At 37.6% G+C, this 14,938-nt stretch overlaps 1 protein-coding gene across 1 annotated transcript in view; it reads right to left on the reverse strand.

Moving 5' to 3' along the window:
* The window catches only part of LOC124639729 (tetratricopeptide repeat protein 28), a 65,130-nt gene that overhangs the window by 6,695 nt on the left and 43,497 nt on the right, over positions 1-14,938 (reverse strand). Inside the window, exons 7-26 of the mRNA XM_047177189.1 lie at positions 9,008-9,253; positions 8,580-8,743; positions 8,285-8,360; positions 7,971-8,084; positions 7,285-7,504; positions 6,946-7,165; positions 6,579-6,852; positions 6,396-6,494; positions 6,160-6,276; positions 5,862-5,984; positions 5,506-5,711; positions 5,105-5,284; positions 4,672-4,816; positions 4,274-4,376; positions 3,856-3,992; positions 1,221-1,398; positions 770-896; positions 527-681; positions 334-432; positions 126-256 (exon numbers count right to left, since the gene is read on the reverse strand). Coding sequence (XP_047033145.1) covers positions 126-256; positions 334-432; positions 527-681; positions 770-896; positions 1,221-1,398; positions 3,856-3,992; positions 4,274-4,376; positions 4,672-4,816; positions 5,105-5,284; positions 5,506-5,711; positions 5,862-5,984; positions 6,160-6,276; positions 6,396-6,494; positions 6,579-6,852; positions 6,946-7,165; positions 7,285-7,504; positions 7,971-8,084; positions 8,285-8,360; positions 8,580-8,743; positions 9,008-9,253 — 3,114 coding nt within the window. The remainder of the gene's footprint in view (positions 1-125; positions 257-333; positions 433-526; positions 682-769; positions 897-1,220; positions 1,399-3,855; positions 3,993-4,273; positions 4,377-4,671; positions 4,817-5,104; positions 5,285-5,505; positions 5,712-5,861; positions 5,985-6,159; positions 6,277-6,395; positions 6,495-6,578; positions 6,853-6,945; positions 7,166-7,284; positions 7,505-7,970; positions 8,085-8,284; positions 8,361-8,579; positions 8,744-9,007; positions 9,254-14,938) is intronic.

Below are 14,938 nucleotides of genomic sequence, written 5' to 3' on the forward strand. Positions count from 1 at the left end.
TGGAAATTTATATTTACACATACATACACAATCATTATAATTATGGCTTAAATGGTTTCGTGAGATAAAACCTCTTTATAAGGACACATTCAATCAAACTAAATAGACCAATGAAAATGTCTCACCATCCGTGCCAATCCTGTATTGGGTCTATCATCAGGATCCCACTGATCTTCGTCAACTCTTCGCTCGGCATTCGCTTTCAACCAATTGGACCATTCACCAATACAATGTTCCAATTTTCCAAGACCACTTACTGCAGAACAAATACTTTTATAATTAGACCTTCTAAACTTTTCTTTGCATGAACTTGTAATGAAGTAGTCATCTTACCATTGCTCGGTTGAAGATCATCAGGACTGATATCTGGCAAGCTGTTGTCACTATCTTCTGCTTCTTCCAGGAGTGATACTTGGTGGAATCTTAGAATACCTTTGGGAGAAACGAATATTATAGTTACCTACATTATTTTTACATGGCGACTTACGAAGAAATTGAAGTGCTTGATTAGCTTATTAAGACCTACCTTTGTGAGGTTGCAACAACCATGCATAAAGCCTGCCAGCAGCAAGACTGTAGTACAATACGGGAGCCTTCTGTTTGTTCACAACTTCGAGAATTTGTTCCACACTGGACGGACTCCATGGTTCTGACCGTTCTTTGCCAGATTCTTCTGCGTTCCTGTATGAGGTAAATAAAATATTAGTATCATGATCAAGTTAATAGTAATTTTAACTAAAATTTCGGTATATTTGGGATCTAATATTACCTCTGTTGTGCATGAAGTTCAAGATTGGCTTGGTTTAATGTACCGGCTGGTTTTTCTGTGACCGCGTCTAAAGATCGGCAACGTCCTCTCTCGGCGACTACCAATGCTTCAGGGTGACGACCCAGTTCTGCAAAAACAAGTAGATAGATCAGTTATTTTTTCAAACAAAAACTACAGGGCAGTTGGGTAAACAGCCCGCTTATGTTACCTGAGTCTAACCCTGTTATATTGAAACATTACTTAACTTTATTTCTTATTTAAAAGTCTTTCTGACGTAGCAATTTATATAAGAGTGATAGTGATATAATGATATTTGAGAAGCACTGCAGCATAAAACATTGAGTGGCATTACCTATTTGCCCTAAATGTCGAAGAACCGATAATTTTGTCACCAGTCACTTGATTTGATTTTGTATGTTCTGTTCTAAAACTTGCTTGTTGTTTCACTTACCAACGAGTACTCTCTGTAGAGCATGTTGCGTGGAGGTGTACAATGCAGCGATCTTCCTGTCTCTGTGTTTGTCACTACCCGACTCCAGTAGCGTGAGGGCAGCTTGAAGCTGTTCCTTCGCCTCTTCTAGTTCTCCTGATGCCCAGAGCGCGAAGCCGAGGCGGTGGCGGACGCGAGCCTAGAAAAATGGGAGATTATTTGAATATTAATATAGTTTTGTGCAAATGGTTGATATTAACGAACTTATTTTAATCGATGAACTCACGTCGAATGTCGATCGTTTTTTTTACCAGCACTATTGGCTGAATTTGTACTAAGGGTATTCTTACCTTAAGCCACCAGCCTTAACATTTTGTACCCAACTTTTAGGTTTTAGTCCCCAGGCCGGCGAACAAATTTTTTTTTGATACATATACATTTAAGACTTTGTGAGTGTCTTCCTTACGATGAGTCCGACAAACTTTTCGAATGCGCAAATTTTGGTGCCGCTGCGTTTTTTAATGCTTGACTCCTGAAATTGTCGATATGACGTCACTATGGCTCTTCGTACATACACGTTTCATTTTTTGAGATTCGTTTAATAAAGTTAACTAGAGAATGGTGGTCAACTTGTCCGATAAAGATCGTGCTGCGTTTGGAGTGTCCACCATCCTGAAAATGTCGGTATGACGTCACTACGACTCTTCGTACATACCTGTTTCATTTTTTGAGGTTTGTTTAATAAAGTTAACTAGAAAATTGTGGTCAACTTGTCCGATAAAGATCATGCTGCGTTTGGAGTGTCCACCATCCGAAACATGTCGATATGACGTCACTGTGTCTCCCCATACATACATGTCGGTCAAATACAACAATGATAGATAATACTATTCTTATTGCAAATATCGACTTGTCCGACAAATGTAGTGAGGCAAATAGTCAGTTCGACAAGAAAATGAGAAAAAAATATTATAATTGGAAGAAGTTTATTCTTTTTGCCAATTTCTGACTTAAATATTCACGTGCATTATTTAAGTATATTAAATTGGCATACTACTTACCAATTTTAATTACTATTTTAGAAAAAGTAGCCTGACTAAGACGTATTGTTGATAGTTTATATTATGTTAAGGAATAATATCCCACATCTATTAATGGACTATATATCAATCAAAAGGTCTTTTTAAGTGCAACATTTTGTCTCAACATACCACTTATCAATTCTTAGTATTTTAGAAGATATAGCCCAAATAAGGCGTATTATCGATAGGTTTTACTATGTTAGGGAACAATGTCCCACCTCTAGGTATGAACCATATGTCAATCGAAAGATCTTTTTAAGCGCTATATTCCGTCTTAACATACCACTTACCGATTCTTAGTATTTTGGAAGACATAACTGACCTAAGGCATATTATTGATACTTTACATTGTGTTAAGGAATAACATCTCACTTGAAGTTATGAGCCATATTTCAATCAAAAGATCTTTTTAAGCGCAAGGTTGTATAAGCATAACTCCGACAAATTGTTAGTACTTTAAAAGCTAGAGCTTTTCTAAGAATATATTATCGGTAGGTTCTGTCAAGCTAATCCATTATTTCTTTAGTAACAAATTATATATTATTTGAAAAACCTTTCCAAATGAAACATTTCGTGTTAACATACTTCCGACAAATTGTTAGTAGTTTAGAAGCTAGAGCTTATTTAAAATTATAATTATTGATAGATGTTTTCAATTAAATAAATCCCATCTCTAGTAATGAGTTATACATCATTCAAAATACGTTTTTAAATGCAACATTTCATATTAAAAAAACTTCGGCGAATTGTTAGTATTTCAGAAGCTAGAGCTTATATAAGATAATTTTATCGATAGGTGTTTTCAAGTTAATAAATCCCTCCTGTAGTAATGATACATATATCATTCAAAACGACCATTTCTTTCTAAATGCAACATTTACTATTAACATACTTCACACCAATTGTCAGTACTTTATACCAAATTTTAAAATATATCTATATTTTCCGGACGGTGGACACTCCATATGCAGCATGATCTTTGTCGGACAAGCTTACCACAATTTTCTAGTTAACTTTATTAAACAAATCTCAAAAAATGAAACAGGTATGTACGAAGAGTCGTAGTGACGTCATACCGACATTTTCAGGATGGTGGACACTCCAAACGCAGCACGATCTTTATCGGACAAGTTGACCACCATTTTCTAGTTAACTTTGTTAAACGAATCTCAAAAAATGAAACAGGTATGTACGAAGAGTCATAGTGACGTCATACCGTCATTTTCAGGATGGTGGACACTCCAAACGCAGCACGATCTTTATCGGACAAGTTGACCACCATTCTCTTGTTAACTTTATTAAACGAATCTCAAAAGATGAAACGTGTATGTACGAAGAGCCATAGTGACGTCATATCGACAATTTCAGGAGTCAAGCATTAAAAAACGCAGCGGCACCAAAATTTGCGCATTCGAAAAGTTTGTCGGACTCATCGTAAGGAAGGCACTCACAAAGTCTTAAATGTATATGTATCAAAAAAAATATTGTTCGCCGGCCTGGGGACTATTTGTACTTCTACATTAAAATTGTGGCCATTTTATTATCTTAAATAATTTGGTTGGATGACTTCTTACCTCCTCATCAGCATCAGCAAGTCCTTCAGTGGCTGCCAGAGCCTGTCGTAGGTATGACACGGCACTGCCACACGCACCCATCGCCAGGTGAGCTCGTCCTAAGTCTGCAAGCGCTTGTGCACGACCTCGGGTATCACCTGAAACAATAACCATCATTTTTACATTAATATTGACGTTTTTGTCCAAATAGAACGTTCTAGTTAGTGACAGATTTAGGATGACCTATCTATATTTTAGAAAAGCTTTTCTTTATATTGTGAAGCCGAAGAATTTTTTGTGTGCTTAAACTCGCTTATCTCAGCAGACAGTAATCCCTCAGAGATAGACAATTTATCAATGAAGGCTATTTTGAATTTTGGTGCGCGAAATTGGTCCCTTGAGTCATTAGTAGAATATTATTAAGGAATTTATGTCTTACCTGCAGCAGTTGCGTGTCGTAGTCGTGACTCATGCCACCGGGCTGCTTCAGCGTGCGCACCCATAGACGCGTGCGCAGCTCCCAATCCACCGCAAGCACGGGCCTGTAATAAAACAAGCTGGATTAGGAACAATTCCTTTTTTATGATAAGTATCATTTGATTACGGAAGTTTAAAAACCAAAGTTAAAGAAAAAAATGAGGAATACGGCCCCAGCAATGTCCTTTTATCTTGTTAGGCATTAAAAACTTTACCTAAAATTGACTTGACTTTTACGGGAGAAAGGTTCATGGAGAGATGGATGTGATTAGATTGATGAACCTGGTATGGACGAGGCAAGGATACAAGATTGTGTGCATGTATATGTTTATATATTATGTATATCGTTGCAGAAGATACCTGCAGATGCGTCAGACCAAGTCGGTGCGCGAGTTCGAGTTCCGCGCGGTGGTGTCTCACAGCGGCCGCGTGCTCGCCCAACGCGTGCTGCGCCACTCCTAGCGCGTGGCATGCTTCAGCTTCCATTATCTGGTTGTTTAACTCCCTGGAGGAAAAATAAATCGATTAAAATATAATTTCAGGTTCATCTTTTATGGCCTCTATTAGGGCAAGATCATTTTTGGAAAATATGTCCTGCTAATTGGCAAAAAGCGGGTTTGAAACTGGAAACAAAAATAGCAAAGGTCAACTCATTTTTGTCAAAACAAAATCTAATCTAAATACGATCCATAAAATGGAATAATATCTAAATAAAATATAATAACCATATTTCAGAATGCTGTTCAATGAAAAATCACAAAAATATCGCAGAAATTCAAGAAGTTTTACTTACTTAGCAATATTCTTCTGATGATCCAGACACAGAACGGCCTGTTCCAGATTATTGAGCGCTATGTGCAAAGCTCCGAGTTCTCCGTAGGCCTGTGCCTTTGCTTCTGGGGCGCCCAGTTCGTGTGACACCACCAGACGTTTCTCTAGGCAGACAAGTGCTTGCTGTAGGCTGCCTACTGACCTGGAGTGAGGAACAAAGTTTTTTTTAGAGAGGAGAAAATTAGAGCATGTACGCAAGACAAAATCGAGAGGTTTTTTACTTGTGTAATGACATAGGCATACACCTTCTATGCCTTTTTGGCCATTGATTGCAAGAGAATGAACCATTAAAACATTGAACGAGTTTAACCTGCTCAGTTGTTCAAAAAGGTTATAAATAAATAATCCTCAGATTTTACATACTTGTGGCTAAGTCCTAATCCTCGGTACGCTCGTTCCTGCTCTCTCTTATTGTCCAGTTTGAGGGCAGCTGCCAAATGCTGTTCATGATACTTGGCAGCTTCATCAGGATCTCCCAGTGCATCGTAACAGTCGCCGAGTGAACCCAGGGCTCGTGCCTTGTCTAGCTGACACGTTGGAGTGTTAACTCGTTCTAGGATTGCTAGTTGCTGTGGAGGAAGAAATAAAAATTAAATTCATATAAAGATTTAGGACGCCCTTTGTAAAAAAAAAACGAAATTATATCGCAGATAGTCCAAAATTCTAGTTTTTACGTTCATTGCTTCAGCTATTAGATACATGTACAACTCTTAACGTACCTGTTCTAAATATCCAATGGCGTCTTCATAATGTCCCATATTTAGTTTGGCAATACCCAAGTTGCCGTACGCTTGGGCTTCCAAAGCGCAGTCTTGTAGTTCTTGTGCTCTTTCCAGTTGTTCCTTAAAATAAATAAATAAAAAATCAAATTCAGTTATTGGCGAAAAAGATTTAAAACCGTTGCAATGCAGGGTTTTAAATGATTTAAATTTAATGCAAGGCTTGCATTAAAGAGGTAGACAATTGGTGATAATCATTTAAGATAAAATTGGGAACTCGATTATATTTATTTCTCACCCTGTAGCATCTGGCGGCATGAGAGTAATGTCCTAAAGCCATATGAACAGCTCCGAGGTGAGAATGAGCTCTCGCTTCTCCAGCCGCATCTCCTGCTTCTTGACGAAGGGTAAGTTCCTATAACATAATTAATATTAGAGTACTTGTAGCTTGTGTAGTACACAAGCTAACACAGTAGTACACAATGTGTATCTATATGATATTTCTTGAAAACTTCAGTTAGCTAGTTAATGTACCTGAGTATGATGTCCTAATGCTGCATCAAGTCTTCTTTGAAGTCGTCTGGCTAGACCGAGGGCACCACAAGCAGCTGCTTCTAAGGATCGGTCACGAGCCTATAAAAATAAATATACGGGTCAGTATCAAGAGTACTATAAAATTAATTGACAAATTGAACTTTAGGCAAAAAATAATTGTACCTGTCTCGCAAATCCAAGCTGTCTTTGATACATCTTTACTGCTTCTTCTACATCTCCCATTTTGATTAACACGTCTCCAATATTGCCCAGCGCTCGGAATTTCCCCTGCAAGTGCTGGGTCATGTGTGCTATCGCTAAGAAATACTTTTGGCACTCAAGAGCGGTCTCCAGGTTACCCAGAGCTAAATGAGCTAGCCCAAGGTTGCAGTAGGCTCGACCCATATTCATCTTGTCTTGCAAGTCTTTGGCTAGGGACAAATCTTGATCGTAATATCTGAAACACATTAATAATGGAAACCATTTAAAATTATGTTAAGTAAAAATGCGCTGCATTCAAATAGCTTTCTTGAAAAAGAAGATTGCTCACCTTACAGCCTCTCTGTAATTGCCGAGGCAGTAATGAGCGTATCCCAGAAAATGACAAGCTTTTGCCTCTGCAGTGACGTCTCCCAACTCCTGGGATAACATAAGGTGCTGTTCATAATATGGCACTGCTTGTGCAAACTCTCCTCGTGAAGAGAGACAATTGCCAAGATTGAGGAGTGCGCAGGCTTCTCCGGCTGCGTCTTTTAGCTCACGTGCTATGCCTGAAATTGAAAGAATAAATAACCTTTTAATTTCACCATAAAACTCAAATATCAAATTGGACTTCTTTCCTAAGTATGACACATAACTAAATCGGTTGTTTGTGATCATGTCATCTTACCTAAATGAGCTCTATAATGAAACAGTGCCATATCATGGGCTCCTAAGGCCTGGTACGCTACTGCCAAGTTCCCATGCGTCGAAGCTTCAGAACTCCTGTCGTGTACTTCTTTGGATATCGTCAGTTCCTGTTTGTGGTACTTGATGGCTTGCTCGTAAAACCCCGCGGCGGAGTATGCATTGCCTATATTTCCGTAAGCTCTTCCCATGCCTGCTTTATCCTAAAAAAATATATACATATTTTTTAGATAAACAGTTGCATCTGTGGCTTCTTAAACATACCTACAGATTTACTTTTCTTTCATCAAAGTCGTTACTTATATTTATAATTCGAGCTCGTTAATTCAAAGCTATGCATCCAACTATTTATAGACCATTATCACATACGTGTTAATATTCAATATCGTGATTTTATGCTCGGTCTGGCAGCAGTCTCTCAAGCGAAACTCGTTCTACATATTTCCAATAGATTCTTTTCTTTGTGATAAATTACGATGATTCCAAGAGAACTAATTAGAAGATATTTATGCAAATAAATCGAGATTGTCTTTTTTTTTCAAGATGATCTATAACGTAGAAATAAAGAGGGGAGAAAGGCACATTCAATTGATTTTGTAAAGTGCAATGTACTAAATGAACTAAAAAGTGAAAAAGGTTTGTACATAGTTAGATCGATGTGTAAATTACCTGTAACTGTCTGGCGATGGACAGATGTGCTTGATGCAATTTTAGTGCAGCGTCGTGTTCTCCCAACAGTTGATACACTATGCCCAGATTTGAACATGCGCGACCTTCCCCAACCTAGGCAAAACGAAATCATAGAGCTACAACTACTGTACAATGTAGTGAACTTAAAATCAGAAGTTTAACCAGTTAGCTATTCCCAGCTATTTTCAGAACCACGTCCTTCTAATTTATTTACATATAAAATAAAAGAATACCGCCGTGAATAAGATCGTGTGTATGCATACAAATAGTTCATCAATAAAAGCCACGGATACCTTGTCCCTTGCCGCTAAAGCGACGTCCAATTGTCTCTCATGCCATTTCTTAGCCTGCGCGTAATCGCCGGCACACCTGTGAATTTAAAGTGCTACGTTTAATAGCCAGCACCCAGGATAAACGTTATGTCTTCATATAAAGCTATTGAGAGGTGAAATGCATAAGTTATAACAACGCTGGAGGTAGTTAAAACTGCTGTTACCGACAAGGGGTTAGTGGGGTTCATTGTTTGCGTCAAACAATGTATATTCCCCACATAATGTAAATAACGGTTGTTGTCAAAGGAATACTTGCCTGGCAGCGTGTCCTAAGCCGGCGTACGCTCTGGCTTCAATAGCTCTGTCTCCGAGATTCTGCGCAATCCTCAGAACGTTCTCGTGGTATGCGATTGCTTGTGAAAAGTTTCGTCTGTAGTGGTATGAGGATCCTAAGTTTGAGTATGCGCGGGCTTCTTCGACCTTGAATAAATTACCATTGTGTCATTTTTTTGCGCTCAGTTAAAACTAGTGACTCATCAATGTATACGTAGAAACTTTATAGATGTTGATTTGATTTCGAAATTGAAATTACACAGCTATAGCATGCTCCGAGCAACCTAATTTACTCAAATCTAGACAGGATAACAAGCTTTTTATGAATTATTTATTGTCCAAAAAGATGTCATCGGTATTTGCTAGAAACCCGTCTTCATATCTAATGAACCTTGAACTCTTGAATCTTACCTGATCACCAAGTCTTCTAGCCAGCCTCAAGTGCTGCGTATGACAATCCACGGCTGAGTCAAACTCCCCCATAGCTAGATACACAGCACCAACGTTCCCAATCTCCCGAGCTTCTTGGAGTCTGTCTCCCATCTGTTTCACTAGCTGTACACATTGCTTGTGACTGGCTAGAGCGTTTGGGTAGTCCCCAATGGCTGTGTAGACGTGCCCTAAGGAGGTAAGTGCGGCTGCTGCTGCTTGGGTGTCCTAAGAATGAAAAAAAAAAAGTAATTATAGTAATTATACAGATTAGACATAAGATCATACATACAAATTATTTGACCAAATCTATATAACAAAAATTACAAGCCCTGCCTCTTAAACTAAGAGACCTGTGTCTTAAGAGGCAGTGTTTGGCCAAAACAAGTCTGGGAGTACGGTTATTATAATGAGGAATGAAAGAAAGGTGCAAATCATCTAATACATTAACTCGAATTATATTACCACATAGTAGTAAAGAATTTACGATCAATCGATATTATTTTAATTATCATGCTTAGATTCCAATTGGCACTTGCTAGCCACATAAACTTGCAAAAAAACATTACTCAGAGCGCATTACTGACGCTCACCGACGATTCATTACCCTCATACCGACGTAACGTCTTGATCGTCATTTCAATACGCTTCCCTAGTCTTTTTGTATAAGTACTAGCACTTACAATTACTTTTTATAGTCCCATACAGCGAATGTTCGCCTTACGATATCGTAAATTTCGCCAGGACATTGAATGCGTCCGCGTTCGTCCGACTGTCCAGCTTTATTAGTTTAAGAGGATATAACATATATTTGTGATAGTTCCAATTCAATGGGTACAAATTTTATGGGATCGGATTTTATAACTCATTTTTCACAAGTAATGTAGGTAGAAACACGCGAATGCAAATGCGGCGACATACCACGTCATAGGAGGGACTTATTTATGTGGTTTAGTGGTAATTATGTAACGAGTGTAATGTACCGTCGCGTGAAGCTTGATGCGGCCTGATGTTATCAATGCGGTGCACACACTAAGTCACATCCTCCTATCTACATCTCCTTGCGCACGGTTCCTTCTTAATTTACACCACGGCTCACAAGTTATGTTGCCGTCAAATTATTCTGGGGTCATTAAATGGAAATGGATATTTCACAGTTTAATAAAAATTGCTGTAAATCATTTAAGTACGTAAGTATTATTATTTGTAAAATCCATAATGCCTCTTTGCTATTAATAAGCATTACGAAACTTAAGCGTATTGTGTTAGGTATTAGAAGTCTTTATGAATGTCGACTCCACCAGGTTAAACGTGTATTTAAACAAGCTTAGTTCTTTGAACTTCCATTACTAACAAGATCAGAAATAAATAAGTATTTACTTAGATATTTTGTCGCATATCACTGCCAAGAGTGTTTAGTATTCTTAATTTATAATAAAGCGAGGCATGCGCGTACAAAACAAACAAAAATAAAAAGATTAAGAGCAAATAAAGGACCCGTAGAATGGACCGCATCCTTTTCACTGAGGAAGTGAAGAAAAAAAACAAAATCGACGACAGACGGAGACCGCCAATAGGGGCTTTGTTTTTGAGTAGTGATGTACTACGTCCTGTATCGATATAAATTGTAACCTATTGGGAACAATGGAAATTATTCTTGTTTCGCACTTAGATATAGAACACAACATGGACTCCTATTTATATGTAAGGAATAATAATAGTATCTAACCAGGAATTACCGTAATAGGAAAAACCGACAAACTGTTAACTTTATAGATTAAATTTAAGCGACTCTTACTTAGCTGTAGGAAAACCGCTTTGATATCTGGCAATAAACTTCTACACGATGTTAAATTATTGCTAGATATAGTATTATCGTTGGCGTGCATCGACGGAGACCAACACTAGCGAATAAAGTGGGACGCCCCGCAACAATCTAGCTAATTAAGTATGTGCAACATGATACGATAAAGCGGTGATTTACATACTGACTCCATCTCGTTTGGACGTTTTCCTACAGGGCGAGTAACGAGACGCCGTGTTCCTTGTTACTACGTACACTATTCATGTGTGCAGACACTGTGTCACTCCGGCTGTCCGTGTCACTGTCGACTCTAAAGGCCTTTATAAATAATACTCGAATGAGATGTACGTTTATCAAGCTTTATTATGTTCTTTTGTGTGCCTTGTTTCTTTGGATTATTCGTACGTACAATAAACATTCCTGCGTGAACTATGATGCGTATGAATCGGCAGAGGTATCGCATTTTGTATCTCTTTGATTCATTACCCCATTATTTTTGATTGTCTTTTGTTTGAACCAGCATAATTTTCATTACGTTCTATTTTCAAATTGTTCGAACTATGTTCTATAATGCCTTCGTGAATTGTCACTGGCTGCAACAAGTCAGAATAAAATTAAAGCGTATGTATAAGATACTTCAAAATGGATAGTATGTATGTAAATGAAAATTAATGAAAAGGCTACAAAATCTACAGGAGAAATACTATGTTACAGCACATAGTACGTTACTCTCTCAGGCGCACGAATACATCAATCCATAATTTTAATTTATTATTATTCATCATGCAAATCTGCCTCATTACGGGAGTTACAATTATAATTTTCATTAGCTACAGAGAATTATGGGATTCTTGGGGTTCAAAATAAATTACTGGATGTCTATTTTAATGAAGACCTTACTTATTAACATACATGTAATTAAATATAAGTGGAATTGAGCGTGTGACACCTAATTTACTAATAGTGTATGTGAGATATTTGCATAAAACGGCTATAAATAAAAGTAACGCGACGAAGCCGTTCATGTATTTTCTAAGTTAGCAATAAGTTATTTCAAGTTAGCGTGGATTAAGATTGAAGATAATATGTAAAACGCTCCGCAATGATATTGTAAGGGAAGATGTATCTCTTGGTGCTTTCCGAAGAAAACGAAACAATATTATTACTTTTATCGTACTTGATACAAGAGCAACAATAATTTCATAAAATATCATTTTCTGCTCTCTCTTCTACCAGGAAGGGTCATGTCTTTAATATCACCTGTCCCTTGATGAGTAAAAACTGTTACTAGCGAAAGCTCGTTTCATCTATAAATAAGAATATTTTTCTGAGATAAAAGACAGATGTCGCGTTTCATTAATTAAGGAATACAGTCGGCGGTGGCCTATCACTCGCTTATCCCGCGCAATTTGTATCAGTCAGTGTATGATAAAGGACTGCGGTTATATAAGAAGGAGTACTCATAGCTTTTGCGGCGGTTATTGTTAAGTACTTTTGTTTTCGGACTGCGTACATGTGTTACAATATGGTTGGGTAAAAGCAATGTAAAAGGTTGTATTCATACAGGTGATAGTGAAAGGTTGTAGGATACATAGACTCGCGACTCAGTTACACTCAAATTCATATCTCAAAATCATTGATTCAAACTTGGGTGCATAGCACTTTTTGAAAGTCAAAAAGACAGTCCAAAAAATGCCCATCCTTCCACACTTTCCATGTCTTTTTGATGGGAAGCAGAAGTGGTGCAGCGAACTCTCCAGCAACATATGGATATATTAGAAGGTATATGTAGCTACCATACCAATTATATATAATGTATATGTAGCTAGCATATCAATGGTATACCAAGGGTTGCTCTATTTAAAGTTAAGTTACGATAACTGCATACGATTCGACGGCGCATCTTTCATTGCATTTGATCCTCGCGTGTCTTGGAAAGCTCGGTATTACGGCGTCCTAGTTACCATTTGTAGATGACAGATATTAGTTGAAATTAATTTTAACAGGATGGATACAGAATTGCCCAGAAACTGGGACGTGGAAGGTTGGTTATGGAAGTAGTCGGATTATGGAAGATTATGTTCACTTGTGCTTATGCTGTGCAGGGAGCCAGTAAGTCTGACACCAGTCTAACCAAGAGGTATTGGGTTGCTCGGGTAACTGGGTTGAGGAGGTCAGATAGGCAGTCGCTTCTTGTAAAGCACTGGTACTCAGCTGAATCCGGTTAGACTGGAAGCCGATCCCAACATAGTTGGGAAAAAGGCTCGGAGGACGATCAGCTGTGCAGGGATAAACTTAAAACTATCTCCAGAAAGGTGGGGAAAGACTGGTAGACGATGAGAGAATTGGTGAAAATAATAGGTATAAGTACCATTGCTGTGTTCTTAGAACTCAAAAGGAGTGTAACTTATTTACTAAGGAACATTAACAACATTACATCGACTAACTTAATGGGGTATAATTGTGCTATTCGTGGCATACATATGCAAGTGAGTAACGTTTAATTAACTGATGTTAACTAATTTAACCGTTAACTTAAACTTGTTATTCTAGGATGAACCGTTGTTAACAATTCAAATCCTAAGTTTCGCACATTCTATTTACTTCATCCGTTTTGTTAAATAGGAGCATACTTAGCTACTGCTTTTTAATGTCTGTCTATCGATCAAATCGATTGAGGCGATTATTTTCTGCATTTGAAGTCTTTAATTCGATTTTATTAATTTAGATGGATGTATAGCAATTAATCTACAAGCTAATCAACATCTTTGCTCCTGTTTTTTTATTAATTTTAATGGGAAAGGTCACCTCCAAAAGATGTAAACCGGCAGCAGTCTAACGCGAAACTAGCGCATTATGCAAAACTTATCATTTAAATATTGATAAACTATATAAAAATTCGTAAAAAACATTGGCACTGAAGTATTTCGCCGTTCATGAATATTCATGAACCAATGTATTTTAATAAATACTCGGTCTCCAATATGCGATGATTATTGCAAATGTAGTTTTTAGTCATTACGTTGAGTCCGATACGTATTTAAGTATTTGTTGGGTTTCTTGCTTTTTATGTGATCGCGCAGACGGGACAGTCGCGCACAGTCGATTAGTAGTTTTAAGAAGAGTAATTAAATGTGTCTTATTGCCTGTCAGTCAACCATGGCATTTCGTTCATATTTCTTGATAAACACAAAATTGATAAATAAACTATCACCATGTCGGAAAATATTATACATAAATATGATTTTTGGATGTTTGCATTTCCCTGTTTAAAAATGTTATTTTGTACAAATTCTTTTAAGACTTGTAAAGAATGTGCATTTATTTATATCAGGTATAAGGTACACGTTAGTTTAGCCGAAGCAATAATGGTTGTAAAGATTGCAGCAGTGATACATTGCTAAGTCATCGCATATAAATCCTGAGCAGTTCCTTTCAGCGACTTTTACAAGTTGCATTAGAATCGTGTGCTTGTTTTACTTGCATCTCTGATTCTGTATGCAAACAAAATAAAAAACAAGACTTCGTATTAATTTATTACCTTTATTTTTACTGACCATTTACAGGTTGTATCTACTGGAGTATTTGAATTTTCTTTTTCGGAAAATACCAGCGAACCTTAGACTAAATTGCATCTTTAAGAATGAGAGAATACTTTAAAGATGGTATCTATAGAAAAGAGAGCGACTCCTTATCAGCATTTAGAATGCCTTTTTTCTACCGCGACTTCGCTATCGGCCGACATTTTCGGAATACTCAACCCTTAGCTCGCCGGAGCAATCAACTTTAAATAACAATTAATTTAAAACGTTAAACGTTTGACCGAGCAATTGGAACGCGTAGCCGCGAGATAGCACCTGCCCGCGACGGGTTATCCACGGCATCCGCTAATGAAGCCGGCTAGTCCAGCTCACATGTTACTGTCAAATTATTCGCGGTATGCGTATGGCACTGAGAAACATCGTGTGTAAGCCGCCTCTAATCTATGAGAAATAAAACCTGACCAGCTATATTTTAAATACGCCTAATAGTTTTTAAAAGATAGCTTTAATGTTTTGTTTCTTTTTTTACGATTCTGTCTCGAGAAATGTAGCCCTGTATAACTTGCA

This window comes from Helicoverpa zea, chromosome 19, assembly GCF_022581195.2.
Source record: "Helicoverpa zea isolate HzStark_Cry1AcR chromosome 19, ilHelZeax1.1, whole genome shotgun sequence".
NCBI classification, from domain to species: Eukaryota; Metazoa; Arthropoda; class Insecta; order Lepidoptera; family Noctuidae; genus Helicoverpa; species Helicoverpa zea.